The sequence below is a fragment of the Scomber scombrus genome, chromosome 16 (assembly GCF_963691925.1).
Source record: "Scomber scombrus chromosome 16, fScoSco1.1, whole genome shotgun sequence".
NCBI classification, from domain to species: Eukaryota; Metazoa; Chordata; class Actinopteri; order Scombriformes; family Scombridae; genus Scomber; species Scomber scombrus.
The window spans coordinates 28440059-28464754 of NC_084985.1; the positions used below are offsets into that span (position 1 = coordinate 28440059).

The window sequence follows — 24696 nt, forward strand, 5'->3', positions numbered from 1 at the left end:
GGGTGTTTCCACACGCAGGTGGAGCCTCGGGGCATATTCTAGCTGCTTTGCTCTGGTCTGAATCAGTGGAGTAGTTGGTTTCTTTTAACACAGAAAAAATTCACGAGAACCACAATGCATCATTAAAAGCCACATGAGAATGTTTACCTCATACTTGGTTTCTAGTCCAGGTTGGACCTCGATTCACTCTCTGGCTCTAACTGCTAACTGTTAGCAAGTGTTGATTTCTTTGATCCACATCCCAGCATGCAAAGCACACCAGAACTAAATGAGTGCTGTTGCCAGTTACAGAGCGTTTGTAGTGGGGACAGACAGATGGAGGTCAGGTCATGTTTCCACCACAAATAAACTGCTTTACAATTAGTTTGTGACCAGACTGAGACCACTTACTCTAAAAGGTCTGTTCGTGGTGGTTTTGGTCTGCACTCAAACATGAGTGCTGTGTTCACATCCATCCAAATAGATCATACCTGCGAGACAAACCCAGCAAAGTCTGGTGCAACCGGTCTAAAAAAAGGCATGTTGAAAATCTCCTAGTGCCACATGTCCAATGACTGGACCATCACTGAGTCCCCTGGAGTGTAGCCAGATGGGGCAGTCAGGATCCAAGGGGAAAGCAGGCCAGTTGAAAAGTGCCAAATATAAAAAATCTAATTCAAACAAATTAAAATGAAAACTGTTGCAATACAGTCTGGTTAGTGATTTTAAAGTGAAATAAAATTCAATGTGATTATTAGGCCAGTAACAGATGACCTCAGAGAACTGTTGGTACTGTTACTGTGATTGTAACCTTTAGTATTGTTTTTCCATCTACAGTATCGTGTTAAATCTAAAACGCCTCCATAAATGGACTGTATTTATATGGCGCTTTTTTAATGTACAGGTCACCCATTCACACACCATAGGTACAGCCATCGGGAGTAATCTGGGGTGAGGCGTCTTGCCCAAGGACACATCAACACATGGACTAGAGGAGCCAGGAATCAAACCGCTGCTTTTCCGATTGGTGGACGACTGCTCTACCTCCTGAGCCACAGCCACCGTACATGACCTATAAGGTGATTTGGCGTCATGACTATCTGCTCAGCATGGCTCGCTAGTTTCATTCACTTTACAGAAAACTAGAGCACGGCCTGTTAAACTTGCAAACTGTATTTTAACAAATCTTTACTGATCAGATGATCATACAGTGGTTTGAATTTGAGATAAATGACAACTGTAAGAGGCACTACTGAGTGTTAGCTGGTGGAGATACTATGTTTTGGCTGGGAAAGGTTTACCCAGTCAGATTAGACAGAATAAAACCTAAAGGAAAAAAACACTGTGCTTGTGTGTCCTGTAAAGTGAGCTGTGATCAACAGTGATCTCTCTGCTTCCTCTCTGTTCATCCTGTTTGAGTCCTGCTCTGCTTCCTGTTTCACAACCATGTTGAAGATAGCTGTTCCAACGTCTTTCATCTATATGAGAAGCAACAGCAATACCAGTAAATACACGTATGGTGGGAAATATTTCAGTATGTGTCATAAAGACGTTCTCAGTCAGGAGCGCTTTGTATCTTCCAAGCTTATCAACACTTCCACTTTATAAGACTGGTGATCTTCTATAAACTAACCTGCTACCACAAATACTCATTATAGTATTACATGTGTATTCATCCACAGTTGAAAGTAGTCTCTAACCAATGCACTATTTTCTACTGTTTTAGTGATGTTAGCTTAGAAACACAGCAGCCAGCTGTTATAGAAAATTCAACTTTTTTTCAATTAAATTATATTCATGAGCCTTTTTTCATTGTGTCCACTAAAGTATACATATCTGCTCTGTAAAGAACTTCCTGTGGTCTCCTTCGAGAAAAAAAAAAAATCAGAAAGCAAAAAGGAGAAATGTGTATTTTAAATCCATTGGCTCCTAGTTTTACATTCACTCCATGAAATCCTATAAATCTTTACATCAAGCCATAAAGACCATGACATGCACGCTCCTCTAGCCATCTGAGACAAAAGGGAACATTCTGATATTCTCCACACCTTTCTTCTTCCCTTTAATAATAAAAAACTATTAAAAATATATTTCGAAAACATGCTGACGGTATGTTTGACTAAAAAAGGATGAATACATGTGTTTTCAGTTATTCAGGGCTTCATGGGGCTTGTGTCTGAGACTCACAGGCAGAGTGAGAGGTGGATTAACACACTGTTTGTGGTGAGTATAATATAGAACACACAGGTAGATGAAGGATAAGAAACCAGATTTATTTCTCCACACAGCAGTGAACAGTGTTTAGTCATCGTCTCTACTGTCCTGTGGTATCAAGTCAACTTATCTCATCTAGAAAAGCAGGTCTCCCTCATGAAGCTCAATATCAAAATGAAATATCCATTGACAAATACTGACATTAGAAACTCAAAACAAACTATTTAATAATCAAACAGTCTGTGATGTCCCCACAGAGGGAGCTGTACCACTGCTCAACTTCTTTCATTCTTTCAACAAAGCAAATGTGACAGGATAGGAAAAGATCTGCTAACATGCCCACTATATATATATATATATATATATAAAGAGTCTGCATCTACCATCAACATGACCACATCCAGGAGCATCTGGTTCATCTATCGTGCTGGTTCAACTGCAGGGACACACACACACAAGCACAGACACACACACACAGACACACACACACACACACACACACACACACACACACACACACACACACACACACACACACACACACACACACACACACACACACACACACACACACACACACACACACACGGGAGGTTAGTGGTCGGGTATATTTGAATGTATGCAAACCTGACTGGATGAATGGACACTCACTGTAAGAAGAAATGTCTATCTCGTCTGGCAGCTCGTCGATGTTCACCTCGAAGCGGTCCTGGACGTCGTTGAGCGTGCGGGCGTCGCCCTCATCAGACACAAAGGTGATAGCCAGGCCCTTTGTGCCAAACCTGCCTGCTCGGGCCACCTGCCAACAACACACTGCTTACTTCTACCTGCTCACCAGTGTGGGTGAGGACATGTGACACATTACATTTTTACCCTGTGAAGAGGCTCAGACATCAGCCGTTTGTTGTTGAGCTGGTTAACATTGAATCTCTTCATGTGATTTGTTGACAATGAGTAACACAGAGAATATCATTTATCAGCCTTATTCTTCTTACTTTCAATGTGCAAAAGATTATTCATAAGTCCACAGCTGATACCAATTTCATCTGGAAAAACAGAAGGATTCTAGAGCCAAGTTTTTATGGATATTCTCTCCAGAGAGCAATATATCTGCTTTATCTGGTATGACTAAATATGGCTTACAAAGTCAGTGTGAACACAGCCTCACCCTGTGTAGGTAAGTGTCAGAGTCTTCTGGCATGTCATAATTAAAGGCAATGTTGACTCTCTCGATGTCCATCCCCCGTCCAAACAGGTTGGTAGCCACCAGGATTCTCCTCTGAAAGTCTTTGAACTGCTGGTAGCGAGACAAACTGAAGACACAGAGAAGAGGAGAGAAGAGTGAAGCATGGTGAGTTTCCATATGAGTGGACAATAAAAATGTCTATTCTAAAAAAACTGAGCACACCGCTGAGTAATATCACTACAATGATCTTATTTCTAATTAAAAACAAGCAGATAAAATATACTAGATTGAAAATACAGGCCTGAAAGTACAAACTTCCAATTAAGACTACTTTCCTGAAAAAGGTTCTAAAAGAGCCTTTGTACACCACAACTGTCTCAGCTTTGGGCTGGCTTGTGTTTAATACAACACAGCTTCATATGGTAAAAAAAAGTGCCTGTAATGCCTGATCACAACACACATAACAGATTTAATCACTTTTTAATATATGAATTGTAAGAATGCATAAACCGGACTGTTCATTACAGATGAAGCAGCGTGGTCATTCTACTAACAGGATCTCACAGAAACTCTCATGATCAAACAGGATTTCAGAAAAAACACACAGAGGCAGACTGTCATCGTCAGCGTTTGTACTTGTGTGTGTTATGTTTTGCACCTAAAAATAAAAAAATGTGGTGAAGTCACGGCGGAGAAGATGGAATCTGCACAGCTTAAACATTTTGCAGTGCAAGATGGAGGTGGAGGCTGGATGGAGGCTCGCTCTCATTGGCTATGGAGGGTTTCTCTGTTCCATCACTGTTCCTTTCACACTACACATATATCAAACATGTCGGATATTTAGGATTGGGAATCAAGAAGACTCAAATCCAGTTGGTAACATCAGGATTATGTCTGTTAACTCCTCACACTGCAGATAATCGGTTCAGACCAGTCTTAAATCAGGACCACCAACACAATTGACAGGAGGGGTGAATCAGACCTAAAACCTGCCCAATTATCCTCTAGTGAGACTTCATCAAGATAGGAGAGGGTACAAGATGATCAGCAGGCTACTGAAGAAGCCAAACGCAGTTGCAGCAGTGGTTATGAGGTAGAGAAAGACCTGTACTACCAATAACAGAAGGAAAAGGACCATACACACAATTCACTATTTACACAACTTAGCATTGAACAATAGACGAAAAAACACTTCTGTCTTAACAGAGAGTGTGAAGCACATTGCATGAAGTTAACATCCATCTCCAAACCTCTCCAAAAAGTAAACAGTTGCTCATGAAAGGGCACAAAAAGAGCAGATTAAACTCTACTAAAGTACATGAAAAGAAGCCTCATGAATGTTAGCAGCACATTCTTTGTTTAGCTGAAACCAAAATAAATTAGTTTAGGATTCCAAAATGTTGTAATGGAGCTCAGGATTCCTTAATGAGAGCTGCTTTACTACAAACAATTGCATCTTCAGGTCCGGGTCTTGATGAACGGGGCCATGTGTGCCACTGCTGTCACCTCTCCTATTATTTTCAATGTTTATTGTCACTGTGCCTATCTCTCCTTCTCTCTCTATCCTCTTTCTTTCTCCCTCTTCTCCTTCTCTCCCTCTCCCATCTCTGTTAATTAAAGACATGTCATTTGAGGTTTTTGTGCTCAGTCTGTGTGCTGCATTGTGGAGGAAAGCCTGAACCACTAGAAACATTAAGCTCTGTATTTCTTCCCTAAAAACAAATCAAACTGTACTAAATGGAAAGTATTTGTAATTACGTAATATGTTAGTGATTCTGACCAGGGCTGTACTCAGTTTGTTATATTCTGTGTATTGTCATGTGAACTGAGGCAGAGATTGGTGCACTGCAACAAGAGGAATTCAGTTCCCTCACCTTCACACCACTGTTCTTAATAACAGATTCCATCATCAGTTATTACCATAGTTTGTGTAGTGATTATAAGTGACGTCAGAAAGACATTTGCTACTGAGTGGTTATAGTAAAACAACAGAAACTATTCACACAAAGTCAGGCTGAAGTAAACTAAATGGTAACTCAGTGTGATTATCAGTAGAGCCAGACCGATATATGAGTCAGCCAATATTATGGGCTGATATTGGCCTATCACAGATATATCGGTATAGACGTATGTTGTTCAATATGTACGATTTTTTTTTTAACGCTATATAGGCAGTGTTTTATGTAAATTTGATCCTATTTCTTAATTCAAGTTTAATACATTCATGTGTTTGTTGTTTTATTATTTATAGGGATTTATAATGATTACATTCCCAGTGAAGTTTACAGTTTCAGTGCCCTGTGTCAGTGAGTAGAGTCTCACTCAGAAACCGGGGGAAACTCTGAAAGGAAGAGGTCTGGCAGAGCCAAAGCCACAACAGAGTCAGAAGACGAGTTGCAACAGCTTGCGTGATAGACGGCTCACAGGACAACAGCTTCAAGCTTCATAGTGGTCGTAGTAAGCAAGTCTCAGTTTCTACTGTGAAGAGAAAAATTCCAGTTGCAGGTTTGACAGGTGGAGTTGCAGCTAGAAAGCCATTTCTAAGATGTCATAAGAAAAAGAGACTTGCCTGGGCCATGAAACACCACCAATGGACTACTGAAGACTGGAAGAAGCTGTTATGGACTGATGAATCAACATTTAAAATATTCTGTTCATTACGCAGGAGTTTTGTACGGAGTAGAAAGGATGGTTCCTCAGTGTGTGACATTAACTGTTAAACATGGAGTAGAAAGGATGGTTCCTCAGTGTGTGACATTAACTGTTAAACATGGAGTAGAAAGGATGGTTCCTCAGTGTGTGACATTAACTGTTAAACATGGAGTAGAAAGGATGGTTCCTCAGTGTGTGATATTAACTGTTAAACATGGAGTAGAAAGGATGGTTCCTCAGTGTGTGACATTAACTGTTAAACATGGAGTAGAAAGGATTGTTCCTCAGTGTGTGACATTAACTGTTAAACATGGAGGAGGAAGGATGGTTCCTCAGTGTGTGACATTAACTGTTAAACATGGAGGAGGAAGGATGGTTCCTCAGTGTGTGACATTAACTGTTAAACATGGAGGAGGAAGCATGATGGTCTGGGGCTGTTTTTCTGGATCCAGGGTCGGCTACCACAGCATTCTGCAGCGATGCCATGCAGTACCCTCTGGTATGCTCGTGGTTGGTCAGGGGTTCATCCTACAGAAAGATAATGACCCAAAACATAAGTCCAAGCTATGCCAGAACTACCTTGGGGAAAAAGACCAAGATGGTGAGCTTGAAAAGATTTTTTCAATAAAAAACTGGAAAAATTGGGGTGTTCTAAAACATTTGACCGGTAGTGTAGATATTCTGTATGTATAAGATTATCAGCTGATATATTGATATCAGATTTTGTTTTTATTCCCTAATATCGGTATCAGCACTGGCCCCAAAAATCTAGTATGGGTCAGGCCCTAATTATCAGTATTATTGTGATGGTTCAGGTACCGTTCCTCCTGAGGCATCCCTCTGTGGATGGCGATGGCAGGGAAGTTCTGCTCCACCAGCAGCTGAGCCAGAGCTACACACCGCTGCACCGACTTCACAAAGATCACCACCTGTACAACACAGTAACACACACATTCAGCTGCTGTCAGCACTTCTATTCTCCACCTGCACATCCACATTAGATAAATGAAGGCCTCAGTGCGTGTAAGATGGTTTAGCTGTGTCTGAAACATCCTCTCTGATGTGGAGAGGGGCAGGGATGTATCTCAGAAGAGACAATCCAACAACCATGCCCATTTCATACAGTGATTGGGCAGGTGTGTGATGATGAGAAAGTACTGTTACTCTTTCTTCAAATCACTACTGCTCAGTGGTGTGCAGTCAGGGGCAGCAAGGCTAGCACTGCTAGCCCTGCTGTCAAAAATGTATTTTTTCAGTTTTTTCCATAATTAAAAGGTCATTCTGAAATGTATCTGTCACAACAAGCCTTTTAGGGAGTTGTTTTTACCATATCGATAACCCAAAAGGAGATCAGGAAGCCAGCACTTACGAGTAAAAATTGTTTATGCTTCCAGGAAATCGAATCTTGGCTGAACACGTCGGGTCAGGTTGACCTGCCACACACACACTAACGAATGATGCCCACACGCAAAACAGTAGTATCAAAGTGTTTGGAATGGCGTAGGTCGCTGCTGTCTTTCACTGTTTTGGTTGTTCTACTATTGTCACCGGTTCGTTGGTGTCTGTTGTGTTTGCTGCATCATCAATAAAGTCCCAGTTGGCTGTTGACGGCTTCTGTTCTCAGTCTCTCATCTTTAGGGTTACTGAAGTTAAGTAATCAAGTAATAATCTTACATATTGGCGTCACGAACAGGAGAAAACTAATATAACAATTATTTTCGGTTAATCTGGTGATTATGATATTGATTCATTCATATTTCATTCAGTCTACCAAATGTGAAAAAAATGTCATTTACGATGTGAAAAGCTTGTTTTTGTCTGACCAACTGTCCAAAAACCTGCAATACATATTCAATTTACTTTCATGTGCATTAAGAGAAGCCGCAAATCCTCACATCTGAGCAGCTGTAACCAGAAACATTTGGTACTTGTGCATGAAAAATGATTGAGACATATGAAACAGACTATCTGCACAAATGTAATGACTTTTAAGACCTTTTTATTTCTCTTCAAGGAAAAAATAAAACCACTGCAGCCACAAAAGAATACTTAAACAGTTATGAGTTTTCATTGATAAAGGCAAGAAATACGAAACACAATAACAAACTTATTTCTGATACAATAATGATAAGCACAACAGTGATCCGAGTGTCAGGTGCCAGGTGATGACGATGTCATCAATCGCACCGCTACAAGACTTCAAAGACATGCAAAAGAGCAGAAAGCTGTAGCAGGAGCCGTGGCTGCATGCTCGTCATGTTGGAAACATCAAATAAAAGCGTCAGTATCATGAACAGAGAGAGAGAGTGTCAGTACCTGGTTGAACTCCAGAGCGTCCAGAAGGTCAAAGAGCTTTCTGTTTTTCTCATTGTCCTTCAGCTTGACGTAGTACTGCTGCAGACCATGCAGGGTCAGTTTGGTTTCGTCATCAACAAAGATTTCCATCGGCTGGAGCAGGCAGGAGTTGTACAGGGTTAGGACGGGGGGGGGGGGGGGGGGGGGGGGGGGGGGGGTTGAAGGGGGGGTGTTGGAATAAGGGAATGTGGAAGTGGAGTTTATTAAAGCAGCTCAGACAGAATGTGGCAGTGTGAGGGGAGAGACTGGCAGAATTATACAACAGTTTGAAGGGTTGGGATACAGAGGGGAGGCGAGGAAATGTATCAATAAGGAAAGCATCATGTGACAGAGAGAGGAGGTAGAAAGAGGAGACAGAGAGAGGAGGTAGAGAGAGGAGACAGAGAGAGAAGGTAGAGAGAGCAGACAGAGAGGAGGCAGAGAGAGGAGACAGAGAAAGGAGGTAGAGAGAGGAGACAGAAAGAGGAGACAGAAAGAGGAGACAGAGAGGAGACAGAAAGAGGAGGTAGAGAGAGGAGACAGAGAGAGGAGGCAGAGAGAGGAGGCAGCAAGAGGAGGTAGAAAGAGGAGGTAGAAAGAGGAGGTAGAAGGAGGAGGCAGAGAGAGGAGGCAGAGAGAGGAGACAGAGAGGAGACAGAAAGAGGAGGTAGAGAGAGGAGGCAGAGAGAGGAGACAGAGAGGAGACAGAAAGAGGAGGTAGAAAGAGCAGACAGAGAGAGGAGGTAGAGGGAGGAGACAGAAAGAGGAGACAGAGAGGAGACAGAAAGAGGAGGTAGAGGGAGGAGACAGAAAGAGGAGACAGAGAGAGGAGACAGAGAGAGGAGGCAGCGAGAGGAGGTAGAAAGAGGAGGTAGAGAGAGGAGGTAGAAAGAGGAGGTAGAAAGAGGAGGTAGAGAGAGGAGGCAGAGAGAGGAGGTAGAGAGAGGAGACAGAGAGGAGACAGAAAGAGGAGACAGAGAGAGGAGGTAGAGAGAGGAGACAGAGAAAGGTTACAGAGAGAGGAGGCAGCGAGAGGAGGTAGAAAGAGGAGGTAGAAAGAGGAGGTAGAGAGAGGAGGCAGAGAGAGGAGACAGAGAGGAGACAGAAAGAGGAGGTAGAGAGTCTCCACTCCCTCCGCAGACTCAGGAAAGCTCAACAGACTGGTCAAGACAGCCAGCAAAATCATCGGTGCCCCCCTCCCCTGCCTGATGGAGCTATACCAGCAACGCTGCATCAGCAGAGCCACCTCCATCATCATGGACACACTCCATCCCTCCCACCACATCTTCTCCCTTTTGCCATCAGGGAGAAGATACAGAAGCATCAGCAGCAAAACCAGCAGGAAGCTGAACAGCTTCTTTCCCCAGGCTGTAAGGCTTACTAATGGACTGTCCCCTCTCCCCATATACACAACCACACACACTCTAATCCTTGACAGCTAGTCACCTGTCAGGTCAAGAGACTGAACGCACTACCTGCACTTTTGTGAGAATGGACTATTTCAACTAGTGATTTTCTTTTTAGTGTTTTTATTCCTATTTATTATTGTTATTAGGATGTTGATTATTCTGTTGATGTTTTTACATACCACACATATGCACAGGTTGTAAGCAGAGCAATCCCCAACTCTTCACCTGAGATATGAGCATACACCAGATGCTCAGTGAGCTCTACACAACCATAGTCCAGGTCTAAACCCTCTGGAACAACTGCACCGTGAAACATGGAACGAAAATCCTCTTATGTGCCACCTACATTCCCCCAAATGAATCCCCATATTTTAAAGAGGACATGTTCTCCATCATGGAGGAAGAAATTAACCACTTCCAGGCTTATGGTCACATTGTAGTTTGTGGAGACCTGAATGCCAGGACAGGCCGAGAACCAGACACCCTGAGCACCCAGGTGGACAAACACCTACCAGGAGATAGAAACATCCTCTTTTTTTCCCTACTTTTTTAGTACCTGCTCTGGTGAGGTTCCAAGCGAGCCAAGCCGATTAAATGTGACGTCACCAGACTGCCGGCCACTGATTGGTCAGAAGAGTTGTCGCTGGAAGCGTCATGAGCCGTCCCACACAAGAATCAAACCCGGCATTTTTAAATACCGGCAGCAGCGTTACCATAGTTACAGCCATACGGCTCAATTTTCTTGCTTTGTGTGAGACAAAAAGCCTCATACAGCAGCAAGTACACCACTGCCTCAATGTCCTCCATTGTTTATGTGTTTTGTGTCGCGTATAAAACGAAGTCACGGCAGTTTCGTGGAGCTGTGCTATGACGACCCCGCCCACGTTGAGTAGGTACTTTTTTGTAATGGAAAAGGTCTGTTCTGGAACCGTACCGAGGCGAGGCGAGTCGTGCTGGAACTGTGTAGTTCGCCATAACACCCCTATCAGACCACAGCAAAATCACACTTTATTTGAACAGATCAACACGCAATCTGGAGGTATCACAGCAAACCACATTACACCCTATTAAAACATGCTACAAATGGAAAGAAAATAGTGCAGAAATATACCAAAACGCTTTTGGGCAACACCAAGTACAAGTAATTTTAGACAAATTTCTGGAAAAAGCAATCCAACATAACATTGAGGGTTTACACAAGGCCGTAGAATAAGATACTTGACCTTGCAGCATCCCTATAAAACCTAAAGGCCTCAAACAGAAAAGCCAAAAACAACAAAAAACATGACAAATGGTTTGACAATGAATGTAAAAATCTCAGAAAGACATTAAGGAACCTATCAAACCAAAAACACAGAGACAACCACAACACACGCCTTCACTATCATGAAACATTAAAACTGTATAAAAACACAGTAAGGAAAAAAAGAGACCAACATGTTAGAAACCAGCTACACACCATTGAAGAATCCATAAAAACAAATAAATTCTGGGAAAACTGGAACACTCTAAATAAACAAAAACATGAGGATCTTCCCATTCAAAATGGAGATGTATGGGTAAACCACTTCACCAATCTATTTGGCCCAATAGAGAAAAATGAACAGCAAAAACACATACAAGATAAACTAGAAAGCTTAGAGTCAACCATAAAAGACTACCAGAAACCACTAGACTCCCCAATTACACTAAAAGAACTACAGGACAAAATAAAATCAATTGAAACCAAGAAAGCCTGTGGGGTCGATGGCATCTTAAATGAAATGATAAAGTTCACAGACCTCAAATTCCAATTGGCCATATTAAAACTCCTTAACACTGTCCTTAGCACTGGGATTTTCCCCAATATTTGGAACCTAGGACTGATAACACCACTCCACAAAAGTGTCGACAAACTTGACCCCAATAACTGCTGTGGAATCTGTGTCAACAGCAACCTCGGGAAAATCCTGTGTATGATCATCAACCACAGACTCCTTCATTTCCTCACTGAGAATAATGTCCTGAGCAAATCCCAAATTGGTTTCCTACCAAATTATCGCACAACAGACCATATTTTTACCCTCAGCACCCTGATTGACAACCAAATAAACACAAATAAAGGCAAATTATTCTCCTGTTTTGTTGATTTCAAAAAGGTATTTGATTCTATTTGGCACGAGGGTCTGTTGTACAAGCTTTTGGAAAGTGGGGTTGGAGGAAAAACACATGACATCATAAATTCAATGTACACAAACAACAAGTGCGCCATTAAGATTGGCAAAAAAAAACACAGACTTCTTCCCCCAAAGATAGGGATGCAGTTTGAGCCCAACCCTCTTCAACATATACATTAATGAATTGGCAAAGTCACTAGAGCAGTCTGTAGCACCTGGTATCACTCTAGTAGACACATAAATCAAATACCTACTGTTCGCAGATGACCTGGGGGGTATTCCAGAAAGCGGGTTATGTGAAAACTCAGAGTAAATTAACCCTGAGATGAGGGAAACTCCGTGTTATCCGTTCCAGAAAGAGAGGTAACTGAAACTCTGAGTCAGTCACCATGGTAACTGACTCTGTGAACATAACCTGATCGCTGGCAGGTTTTCTGTAAGAAACCCTGAGTTTCTACCTGTCTCCTCCCACCTGAAGCAAGCTGACAGACATGGGTTGTCCGTTTCTTCGCAATCCGATAGATATCGAGGCAGAATTAATTAGCAATGCCTTATGTCGGGAGATGTACTCAGGGCTCAATTGGATGTGCTTTCATTCTGAGATGAATATCTGTTAGAACGGTATCATGTTCATTACACTCAATCCTTTCTTAACATTGTCCGGCCATATCTGCCTTCTTATTAAGTATTTTATTTAATATTCATGTACACATCGTCACATGTTAGTCTTATAATCAATGACTCCAATATGTATTATATGTAAAATTGTGTTAAATAAAAGTGTTAAAATAGTGTAAAATGTTAATCTACTAAGCAGGATATTAGATGAGAGGACATATGTGTTAAGCAGCTTTCAGTTGGGGGTTTAAATTACTACATGTTGAAGTAGAAACTGAATTAATATTGACTTTGTTTAATAGCCTACGTCAACTATGAATAAAATCAAAGCGAGGTACAATCATAGCCCAGCAAAATGTGCCTTACTTTTCTGAATTATGTTTTTTTATTTTATTTTTAGCTGCTTCCAAATACGTTACACCACTTTTTCACTTGTATGCAACAATTTTAAGTGAGGTAAGTTAAGTCAGTGGAGTGGTGCATTAAAACTGAAGCATTGACTCAGCAATTTTCTCCCATGCTGCTTCTCTCTCCTTAGCGTCTGCAGCAGTGTTACTTTTTGTGAAATATATGATCATATTCGCCACAGGCCTGCAGGGGGAGCTCCAGTTACAGTGAGGTGACGTAACTCGAGCTTTTTTTCTCAGTAGTTGCCATGGTGAATCAAGGTATCGGGGCACCATTGATGATGGCTTTGTATAGTGGTCGCGCACGCGCTAAACTCAAGGTTAACATACTCAGAGTTGATTGAACTAATTCAGATCAGCTGTTCTGGAACCGGATACTCAGAGTTTCCCATCTCAGAGTAAGTCAACTCAGAGTTCTGGGTTAGACTCAGAGTTTGTTGAACCTCCTACCTGGAATACCCCCCAGGTGTTGCTGTCTCCCACTAAAGAAGGATTACAACAACACCTTGATCTTCTGCACAACTTCTCCCAAACCTGGGCCTTAACAGTGAACCTGACCAAGACAAAAATTATGATATTCGAAAAAGGACCCAGCCTCCACCACCACAAATACAAACTCTTCCAAGATAAGACGGCATTAGAACAGACAAAAAACTACATCTACCTCAGCCTAAACATCAGCACGACAGGTAAATTCAACAAAGCTGTGAACGACCTGAGAGACAAGGCGAGACTTTACGCTTTTTACGCCATCAAAAAGAACATCAAATTAGACATACCAATTCAAATCTGGCTCAAAATGGACAGCGTAATAGAACCCATTTCTCTTTACGGTTGCGAGGTCTGGGGTCCACCTGCCAACCAAGATTTTACGAAATGGGATAAACACCAAATTGAGACTCTGCATGCAGAATTCTGCAAATCCATCCTCCGTGTCCAACGGAAAACACCGAACAATGCATGCAGAGCAGAATTAGGACGATACCCACTAATCATCAAAATTCAAAAGAGAGCAATTCAATTTTATGATCACCTTAAAGAAAGTGACCACAATACGCTCCATAAAAAAGCCCTGACCCAGAGAGAGACTGTAGAGAGATGCCCCCTCAGCCAACTGGTTCTGGGACTCCGCCCACAAACACAAGCAGAGCCACCAAACAGAAATCCCATCAGACTAAACCAAATTATAAGAATAATAAAATACACTGTGGCAGAATACCTGAGCACTGTGACCGATCCAAAGCTCAGGAAATCATTGACTATGTACAGACTCAGTGAGCAGAAAGGCCGCCACAGACAGACCCGGCTCCCCAGAGAAGACAGACTGTTCATCCACTGCACACAACACCAGGTGGAGACCGAGCTGCACTTTCTTACCACCTGCCAACTGTACCAAGACATCAGAGACGCGTACTTCCCACAAATCACAAACATCCACGAACAATTTGAGACCTTAAACAACAACAGAAAGCTTCCATACCTGCTGGGTGAAGTACAGCAATGTGCAAACATAGCAGCCAGATTTATAAACTGCTGTGACCACAGAAGGACGTCCAGCAGGTAGGAAGGACAGACCTAGACCATCTCCTCCTGCTGGACAGTCCCTAACCCTAACCCTGTAAGTCATTTACTTTGTATATATGTTCTTTTTCTTAAGCCTTTGTACAGTGAAAGCACAATTTTCCAATTTAATTATAATTATTTTATTCCTGTATTTTCTCTTTAGACATTTATCTACTGTTTAGTTTTTTTTTTTGCTTTATGTCACACTTGTTTTGGCAATGTAAACTTATGTTTCCCATGCCAATAAAGCGCTGTTGAATTGAATTGAATTGAGAGGAGACACAGAGAGGGAAGGTTGTGGGCTAGTTAACACACACACACACACACACACACACACACACACACACACACACACACACACACACACACACACACACACACACACACACACACACACAAAAATCTAACAGCCAACATCCAAAAGACACAACAGATGAGATCACCCTGCACTGTTTAGAAGATGAATATGACAACAGATCCACTCTGTTCCTCACTAAACTAAACTACACATCCTGATCTGTGGCTGCTCCCACTAAAAGTCCCAGTCCATCTATCCAGGTTCACAGCAGACACACATCCATCATTCATGTCTCAAGTAAGAACAGAGCAACTCATCCCATCAATACAACAAACTAACTGAAATGAATTGCTTCTTCTATTCCACAACACCAAATCCAGACACATACTCCACTCTGCCATTCTGAGTGAAGTCAACCACTTTCTGCCATCTATGCGTTCCTAAACCTACAAATGTTTAAGGGACTATTTTCAGAGACAAGAAGGTTTTTGTGTGACTAATCCTGCAGCAGAGACACTGATGCTCCCACATGAGTAACAACAGAAACTAACTGCTACTAACACATTCTGTTGTGTGTTTTCATATTAACTTAAAAACAGCATGTATTTATGGTTTCTGCCAGTGACAACAGAACAAGCTCAAAAACTATTAGACCATACAAAACTGTTATTCTTAACATATTAGAACAGCTGCCTGTTTACACATGAGGCAGATAAAGAGCAACATGATCATTCATCTAGAGTCATGTTTCTGTCCACCTGTTGAATGTTTTTGCTCTCTAGCAACTCCTGAGGTAAATATCTGACTCTTTAGCTGCTAAATGCTCCACTATGTTCACCAGTTAGTCTACAGCAGGGGTGTCAAACATACGGCCCGTGGGCCAGAACCAGCTTGCCAAAGGGTCCAATCTGGCCAACTGGATAACTTTTGCAAAGTATGAAAATTGCAGAAAAATAATTCAAAATGTTCTGCTGCTTCAGACATTTTTACATCCTGACCAGAATATAATTCAACACAATACATTTAACAGCTGTAAAAACAGCCCTGAAATCTAAGGACTTTTCCTTAAAGTCCGTGTAAAGTAAGAATAAATATATGTTCTGAGTTTGACATACCACAGAAAAGTGTGTTGTTAACCACCCTGCCAAATATGAATGATTAAAAAAATCGCCAAATATATGAAATTAGGCTTCAAAGTTATGTAAAAATCAACCTTTTTCTCTGCTCCCAAACGCTGTGGGAGTGCCGGCCAAGTCCGCTGAAGCCCCGCCCCCTAGCAAGTGTCACCTGTCAATCAAAGTCACCACGTCTACCAGAAACATGGGCACTAGGTCTGAGAGCTTTCTACTGCTGCTAACTCAGCTGCTAGCTCGACGGCTAACTCGGCGGCTAACTCAGCTAACTGGCTAACTGTAGACTGTAGTAGTAGTAGTGTGCGCTGAATGTATTTATACCTCTACAGCAGCAGGGCGGGTTTATGCTAAATCAGATTTTCAGACCCGCCCATTAAATCCAGACACAGAAATGTTGAAACAGTTTGTGAAGCCTAGCTCCACAATTCAAATCTAATTGGTTGAAATGCTTTTTACACCTTTTTAGAAATACATTTATGACCTATTTAATGTGTTTAGAAGAAAATGTCTGAATTCACTTTACATGGTCTTTAAGTGGTCCAAAATGCACAAAAATGAAAATATTTTAAAATGTTATACTTTTGTGTATAGGTGCTACACATTTTTGGCTTTTTGTTAAATTAATAGTTAATAGTTTTAATAAAACTGTTGTTATAAATAGCCAAAACTTTTTATGTTTTATGGTGATCTTGTAATTTTCTGTTTGAATAAAATACATTTAAATCATTATTGCTGTTATATTTTTATGTCTATTGTAAAATAGGACATGATATTGTGTGATAGCAGTAGTGTTAAACCACACTCTACTCTCCAAATGTTATCAAGCAGCTTCTATACAAAATAGTCTGAAAAAACAGACATAATATTGTTGAAACTGTTCCTTTTTCACAGTAAACAGATGGTTTATTATAGTAAAGATATAATACATATATATATAATATATGAATAAATAATAATGAATAATTATAAATAATATTATTTATAAGTTATAATGGAATGGTTTTACTGGTTCGGCCCACTTGAGATCAAATTGGGCTTCATGTGACCCTTGAACTAAAATGAGTTTGACACCTCTGGTCTGCAGCTAACTGTGTGTGCTGTTTGGTGCTGAGCAGGTAGTGTACACTGACTTTATCAGAGCTCTGTCACTGACACCATACTGATGACTGAACTAAAATAGTAACATTTCAGGATAAAAAGCTTAAATATCTGCTGTGGAGCAGAGAGGACGTGCAGAGTTGATCATTTTCTGAAGGTTCATCACTACGATCAACACCTAAAGAAATCTGATCTATTGTTAATGTCAAACTTTTCCCTTCCCACACAGTCATTGTTGCTCAGTCCTCGTCATTTTTAAAATATCTGGGGAGGGAGGAAGCTATCTGAGTGTGTAGTAAATCCTGTCTGTCAGTTCAGAGATGAAGACTAAATGTTTGCTTTTCTTTGACTGTATTATTTCATTAATGCTACCGGCTGGCCCTGTTCATTCTGTCTTTCAGATCTATAAACTACACTATATTTTAAGTGAGTAATGTTTTTTGTATATGATATTTTTCATCAGTGGGGGCTGACAGTGCTGAACATACAGAGCAGCAGGTCTTCTAACCAGCTTTGCATCATGATGAATTTAGTCTCCTGAGCCTGTATTTATCAAAGTGCTACAACTCTAATTTTACTTGAATAAAACGTCACTAACAATTAATTTCTTCTACTTGCAAACTGAGAAAAAATTACCTCCTGATAATTGAGCTCAGACCCTGTGACAGATGTTGTGGAATGAAAACAAAGCATTAGTCATGATGAGCAATGTGTGTGATACAGAACAGGGTGTTTTTAGCTGCCTAGTTGCTGCCTTTTTCCACTTCTTGTGCTCGTCATGGTAACACTGGTTTTATCTACAACATCTTTCCATATATGTTCTTTTCTGTTTTTATCCAGTGGTACTACATTCATTTTATTGTTTGATTTCTCTGTTTCTTATTGTTTTGTTTTGAGTTTCTTTTGGGGAAAATGTAGACAAAGACTGTTTTAAGACTCAACAATAGGATTGTATTGGTTGTGTGAATCCTTGAGTCTGAGCATACATGGGATTAATCATGTGATGACTTTTTTGGAAATGATAATAGAGGAAAATAAAGACTGCAATTGGTATATTTCCAATAAATGAATAAACTGCTGCAGCAGATCAGCTGAGCATTCAAACATGTGAAATCTCTCTTCAGACAAAAATGAAGAGTTTTTCTTTTTCGATGACATTGCAGTTTTCTTATGATTACCACTAAATGACAGACTTCTGTCAGGGAACGTCTTGGAAATGATTAGAGACAATCTGTAAATGAAAGGTCTGAGTAATTATCTCAAGAATAATGAAGGTTAAGAGTGTTTGTCAGAGCTTTGATAAATATAGGCTTTGTGTTTGGAGATGGGCTCATGGTTGCATCTTGCACTGTGGCTACCAAAGAGGTAAAACTGCAGCCCATTAAAAAATCCAAAGCTTAAAACTAAAGGAGTGTAGTGATGCCAGATCAGACTAAAGTGCCAATTTGTAAAGCAAATGGTCAATAATAAGATTTGAGCTTAAAACTACAGTATGCAACATGTCTTAACATTAAAACACAACTGAAGCAAAGACAGGAGATTTATATTGATGTAACACTACCAGACTGTGTATGCCTGTGATTCTCTGCTGGCTTGGCACTATCATTTGAATAACTGTGAGTGTGTGGACTCTTTGACACTGGCATGTAGCTCTGTGACCTCTGTGATGCTGATTAACCTGTTTTTTAAGCAGCTTCACTGTCACTACTTCTCTGTCTGTGGTGGCTTCAGACTTAATGCTGCCTAACTCTAGACAACAAGTTGCATATTGTAGCTTTAAGTCTAGTGAGCAGCATGTTTACAGGCTGTGTCAGAGGCACAGCAGTAAAGAGCTCTGACACGACAGCGCATGGGGTTAGATTTGTCTCCCCACACCGGCCCCCCCACGCACTGAAGGGGCTGCTCGGAGTTAAACTTCTTTCTTGCTTGTAACTTGGATTCATGGAGGTTGTAGGACAACATGGACTCTGAGGCCTGCCGCTCCAGCAGGCGTGGCACAACAGGGGGAGGAGTAGTGGAGGTGTGGAGGGAGCAAGAGGAGGCATGGTGGATGCGAGTGGAGAGACGTATTTACATCTTGCATGAACTTTCTGCAGACAGGACGGATCTCTTTGCTCAGGGTGGCGCTGAACATCATCACCTGCTTCTCATGGGGAGTCATACGGAAGATCTCCTGGACGTCTCTGCGCATGTCTGAAGAAGAGAATAGTGACTTACATCAGTATCAGTAGAAATCATGTCACCTAGACAGTAGATGTTGAGACTGATATTTCAGACTGTATGTGGTTTCATCCACTGGACTGTTTGTTTTTGCTTTCTGTCAATTAGTAAGATGCAAGGGAGTTAAAGGGGATCAAAATGTGAAAAAACAGGGGTCAAGATGTAGCTCATTGAATCAATGTCAATGATTAGCAACAACACTGATTTTGATACATTATTATGCTTTTTTTGTGCAATGTCAGATTTTTAAAAAATCCCTCTGGGTTCCTTTGGGACAAAAATGTCCCCATTAAAACAACATTTTTTGATACCCCTTCAAAAATATGACTCTTTCATGCATTCCTGTGTTCTGGGCTGTCATTGTGGAGCCCCAGCTTCAAAATTAGGTAGGTAGCAGGTAGCTAGGGGGAACAATAAAGTTTCCTACCTACCTACCTACGAGCAGGACTAGGGAACACGGCATAACACATGTATGTCCCGTAGTCAAAATACAGTTAAATTATGTTTATATCTGGTGAAAAAAGGCTCTAAAATGACAGCCCAGAGCACAGGAATGGATGAAACAGTCATATTTTGGCAGGGGGGGACAACAAATGTAGTGTTAATGGGGACATTTTTGAGTCTTAGAGGAACAATTTTGTCTATACAGTGTATTATAGACCTATTACAAGTGATTAATGTCCTTAGTGAGGTACAAAGGGTTAAGAACAGGCGGGGAGTTCCGGTCCACTGAGCGGAGGCCAACGCGGAAGTAACTTAAAACTGCATTCTATCAAAAGGCCACCAGGGGTCGACCGTTTTAGTGTCAAAAGGACTTCCGTCTCTATACAAGTCAATGGAGAATTCACCAACTTCTCACTTGATTTCTAACCTCAGTAAACGTTTTCAATATGTGTTTATGGTCTCGCTAGTTTAAAGCCTTCTTCAATGCAGTATGATGTTCATTTGTGAAATTTTGCCCTCACTGATTTTATATTTTTCTCCGGAGTTTTGTGGTTATAGTTAGTCGTAACAGCTAACTTGGTTAGCATCACCAAGTTGCCGGTGTAGACTGTGGTAGATCCAGCCCTCGCAACCTCCCCCGCTCCGTCCTCTTGCTCCTCCTGATGCCCATATAAGTAGAATCCATGTTTTTATTTTTCCCGGCATGCACCTGAAATTTTCAAGATGGCACTGCTCAGATCCGAAACTATTGGCCTCCGAGGTGACGTCACGGATGTTACGTCCATTTCTTATATACAGTCTATGGTCAAGAAGAATAAACTGTACATAATTACACACTCTTAACTAAATAGTAAAAAGTAAATCAGACTGCAATTGTAAAATTCAGAGGTATAAAGTGGGATTTTGGATAGTCATACACCACCAAATATAATGGTGCATCATCAGCAACTTGGATCATTTTATCCCAATTCAGTGTAAATTGTTTTGGAGTGGATTATTCCTTTAAATATGAGGCTGTGTATTTACTGACCGAGCTGCTCCAGCATTTTGTCACACTCATCCAGGATGAAATGTTTAATGTGACGCAGGTTGAGAGTCTTGTTGCGTGTCAGTGCCAGGATCCGGCCCGGTGTTCCAACCACAATGTGAGGAGAGTCCTTCTTCAGCACCTCTTCATCTTTCTTTATGGACAGCCCTCCAAAAAACACTGCCACCTGCAGGCAAAGACACACACACACACAGTTTATCAAGACACAGGGACAGACAATCATCATTTGGACTGCTGAGAACAATCAGCTCACACTGTTTACCTTGACAGTGGGCATGTACTTGGAGAATCTCTCATACTCCTTGCTGATCTGAAAGGCCAGCTCTCTGGTATGACACATTACCAACACCGACACCTGCAGCAAAACAATGACACTCACAATTACAAAATCCCCTCATGGCTTCTGTGACTGTAATCTAATGTAATATGTGTCACGACTGATGGGTTTTAATTTTAATAGCCCGACACAAACATTTCCTGCCTGTATTTGCTAATTCAAGACAGCTGGTACATCACACTGAGCAGGTTTTACAGTCTGTCACACAAAGCTTCAATCATTCATTCCACCATTTATTTTCAGTCATTTTAAATCAACATCTCCAATACTGTGGTCTGCATATAACATATATAAAATGATATTATAATGAGATGTGGTTAAAAGCATTACATTATAACTGTCCTCTGCTATTGGCTGTTTAAACTTGCACAACTATGTCGTACACGTTTCCATGGTAACTAGCTTATTTAAACTGATCTTTCTGTATTTGTCTGTATTTTCTGGTCTGTGATTGTATAAAATCCTGATTGGAGTGTAGTTAAGTAGTTAACGTCTTTTTCTCCACTGGCTTCATGTTTGAACTGAAGATTGAATTCTTCAAACACATTCTTGACTCACATTCAGTGTGATACTGTACGTAGATTAAAAGAGTGCTCCACTGATTTAGCATTGCACTCTCACATAATGTCAGACTCACAATGGGACAGTTAAAAAAGTGTCAAACTAGCATCAGAAGAATAGTGTGGCGGTCTTTCTATGGGTTTCGGCCGCCTTCCTTAGTTAAGAGGAGACCTGCAGTCCTGACGCGCTCCAATATAACAATCACTGCATGGCTTGGATCGAACAGAGGTTTTATTATACTGTAGATGGTGCAGTGTCCACAACAAAACATAAGCCCAATTAGGAGATAATGAAAAAAAGAGAGCGGTCCAAAAACAATACACCTGTCCCTCGCTCCTCTATATGTCATTTCCTGGGAGGATGACCTCATCATATAAACATTTACACAGTTAAACTAAAACATAAACTTAGAGCCATTAATTATTTAATTGTCCATAATGCCATATTATTAAACATAACAATAATCAAACTAAATATGCAGAAATGGCTCTAATAAATAGTCTTATTTATTTTATGCAATCTTCTTCCTTGTCTAATCTTGTTGCCTACATTACAAACAAAGCAACGTGACCCACCACAGTTCAGTCAGACATTCAGGTGTGTTATGCTTGCCTCAAAGTACTTGGGGGGCTCTTCCATACCATCAGCCATCAGACTGTACAACACCACAGCTCCCAGTACCTCCCACTCACACTAATGTATTGTCACTATGTATTGTTTATTGTACAGTATATAGTGTTTGGAGATTGTTTTATTGTTTTTATCACTTTTCAAGAATACTGTTGTGTCAATTTTGAATTTCCTCCAGGGGGATCAATAAAGTGACCCTACCTACCTACCTAGTGACTAATGCATCCGGGAGCAGCTAGCCTCCAGCAGAGATGTTAACCTCACTTCTGTCTTACTCCACACCACCACATTTTTTGTCATTTTCAAACTTGTAGTGTCTTTTCTCTAACACATGCAGTAGTTCTCCCCAACACCTGTAAACACACACTGATGTGAAAAATAGGTGGAGTTCCCCCTTAAACCTGAACCCAACCAGTTTCCTGATAACAGGTCATGAAATGTAATGGTATATATGGTTCAATATGATGCTGTGCTACAGTATGGATGGAACTTAGTGGGTATCAGTCAGCAGGGAGGGTTACCTGTCCTGTGACTGGCTCCAGCTGCTGCAGAGTAGCCAGAACAAACACTGCAGTCTTTCCCATGCCCGACTTTGCCTGACAGAGCACATCCATACCCAGGATGGCCTGAGGGATGCATTCATGCTGAACTGCAAGAGAAGTACATCCAATAACTTTCTCCATTAACGTCAATCTTTTTCTTTATCAGGAAAATCTCAAGCAAGACATCTAAGTTTGTTTTAACTTGTACATTTATCCCAGACATTCCTAAAATACTTTCTTTTTCTTTTTAAACTTTTAAAAAGTGCAAATCCATGCCTCACAGATGACTCACCCTCAGACGGATGCTCAAACCCACAGTCCACTATGGCTCTGAGCAGCTCTGGTTTCAGCAGGAAGTCTCTGAATCCAGAAGAGTGAATGGACACATAGGAGCCCTTCACTCCTTCCTTCCTCATGGACATGTCACCTGTGCCCCCGACATCCCCGACCCCCGCAGCCTCCACCTCGTCATCCTCATAGTCCAACAGCTCGTTGTCTACGTCGTTCTCAGTCATCTCGACACAGCTGCAAAACAAAAAAAAATGCTTTTTAAAAGGAGCTATTTATGTTTGATGTTAGATGTTAGATTTTAGAGGGCTTCAACTTTTCTCACATTTGTAGTTTTTCAAGAGCAGAGGTAACTTTCACAGTGTTACTTATTTGCTATAAGAAAATCCTGTGTGTGTGTTTTGTTTTTGTTGTTGTTGTTTTGTTTTTTTTTGGGGGGGGGGGTATTTTTATTAATTTACTGATTTAAAAAAATAATAATTATAAAATCAAGAAAACAACACAGGACAAAATGAAAAGGATATCCCGCTTCTTAATAACCGCTTCACAAACATACACATGAAAATGAGCTTTTGCTCATTTTATCACATTTACATCACATTGATGTTCATTCATTTGTGCTGTCCCTGATTTAAGTAAGCAGCAAGAAAAAAAAGGCAAAAGTTCACTGTCATAAGCTGTGTTTCCTCATCTAAAGGCATATTGTTTTGGTAATATAGTTGCATGCAATAGCACTTCAGTTTTTTGCAACATGGCAATAAAATGCAGATTTCACAAATATTTTTCTTTTTTTATTTATTTATAGAGATCTTCAACCAGTTAGGAAAAACGAGCTTCATAAAATTATGGTTATTTTTTAGAAGACATTTATTTGTGCCTTTTTCTTTGTAAAATGCAGAATAGTTTGAACTCTTCTAGTCTTGGAAATGTGTTCAAATTATCTATATCTATATGAGAAAGTGGGACTGATGTGAAAATCCATTTATATAGCAGAAATGTCAGAAAGAGCTGTCCCATTCTGACAGCGTATGTGAGACTGAACAGAGGTGTTTATGAGATGATGGTGGTGTCTCAGGTTCATTTATTTGAATAGTAAATCCTGCGGCTGTGGCTGTGACATCCATCACTTGGATCACATGTGTTCACAACAATAAAAGTACACTGGCCTCCTACATCACAGCGCTGTCACAGTTCTATACATGGATTTAAAGTATGAGGAATGGTTGTAGAATTCTGCCTTATGTTCATGTGATCGTATTATGTATGTAGGCGCTCCTCTCCAATATCACTGTTGCTATAAAGACACACGGTCATTGGTTTAGTGACTAACGTTACATATCAAACACACTTAAAGTGTATAATATTAAATATTCTGGCATCTTTCCTTTCATTAAATGACAGGTAACAAACCATATAGACTACACTCTCTAACAGTAACTTTAACGTTCCCTGTCTGACGGTGACTCAGTGTGACAGTAGATGTTTTTACGTGAATACATGTACGTTAATGTTCTGTGTATAGAAAACATTTCAACAGCTAGCTGCACTTAGCTCCGCGGCTAACAAACCACTCAACAGT

The 24696-nt window shown here is 40.8% G+C and overlaps 1 protein-coding gene and 1 long non-coding RNA gene across 3 annotated transcripts; one reads left to right on the top strand and one right to left on the bottom strand.

The window, feature by feature from the left end:
* Positions 1-1299: 1299 nt before the first annotated feature.
* On the bottom strand, positions 1300-23344 carry ddx39b (DEAD (Asp-Glu-Ala-Asp) box polypeptide 39B). Of its 2 annotated transcripts, XM_062435632.1 has the most exons (11): positions 23122-23344; positions 22809-22936; positions 21022-21114; positions 20742-20925; positions 19122-19240; positions 8348-8479; positions 6851-6960; positions 3362-3506; positions 2845-2992; positions 2577-2629; positions 1300-1457 (listed from the first exon to the last, which is right to left on the bottom strand). In XM_062435632.1, exons 1-10 carry the CDS (start codon positions 23342-23344, stop codon positions 2613-2615), a joined length of 1299 nt encoding a protein of 432 aa, XP_062291616.1. In that variant the 3' UTR covers positions 1300-1457; positions 2577-2612. The 2 variants fall into 2 exon arrangements, with proteins under 2 accessions (XP_062291616.1, XP_062291615.1); XM_062435631.1 differs by lacking the exon at positions 1300-1457 and having other exon boundaries at positions 2247-2629.
* On the top strand, positions 8509-12017 carry LOC133996081 (uncharacterized). Its single transcript, XR_009927189.1, has 3 exons — positions 8509-8778; positions 8816-9108; positions 9159-12017. It is a non-coding gene; the product is annotated as an uncharacterized LOC133996081 (long non-coding RNA).
* Positions 23345-24696: the final 1352 nt, after the last annotated feature.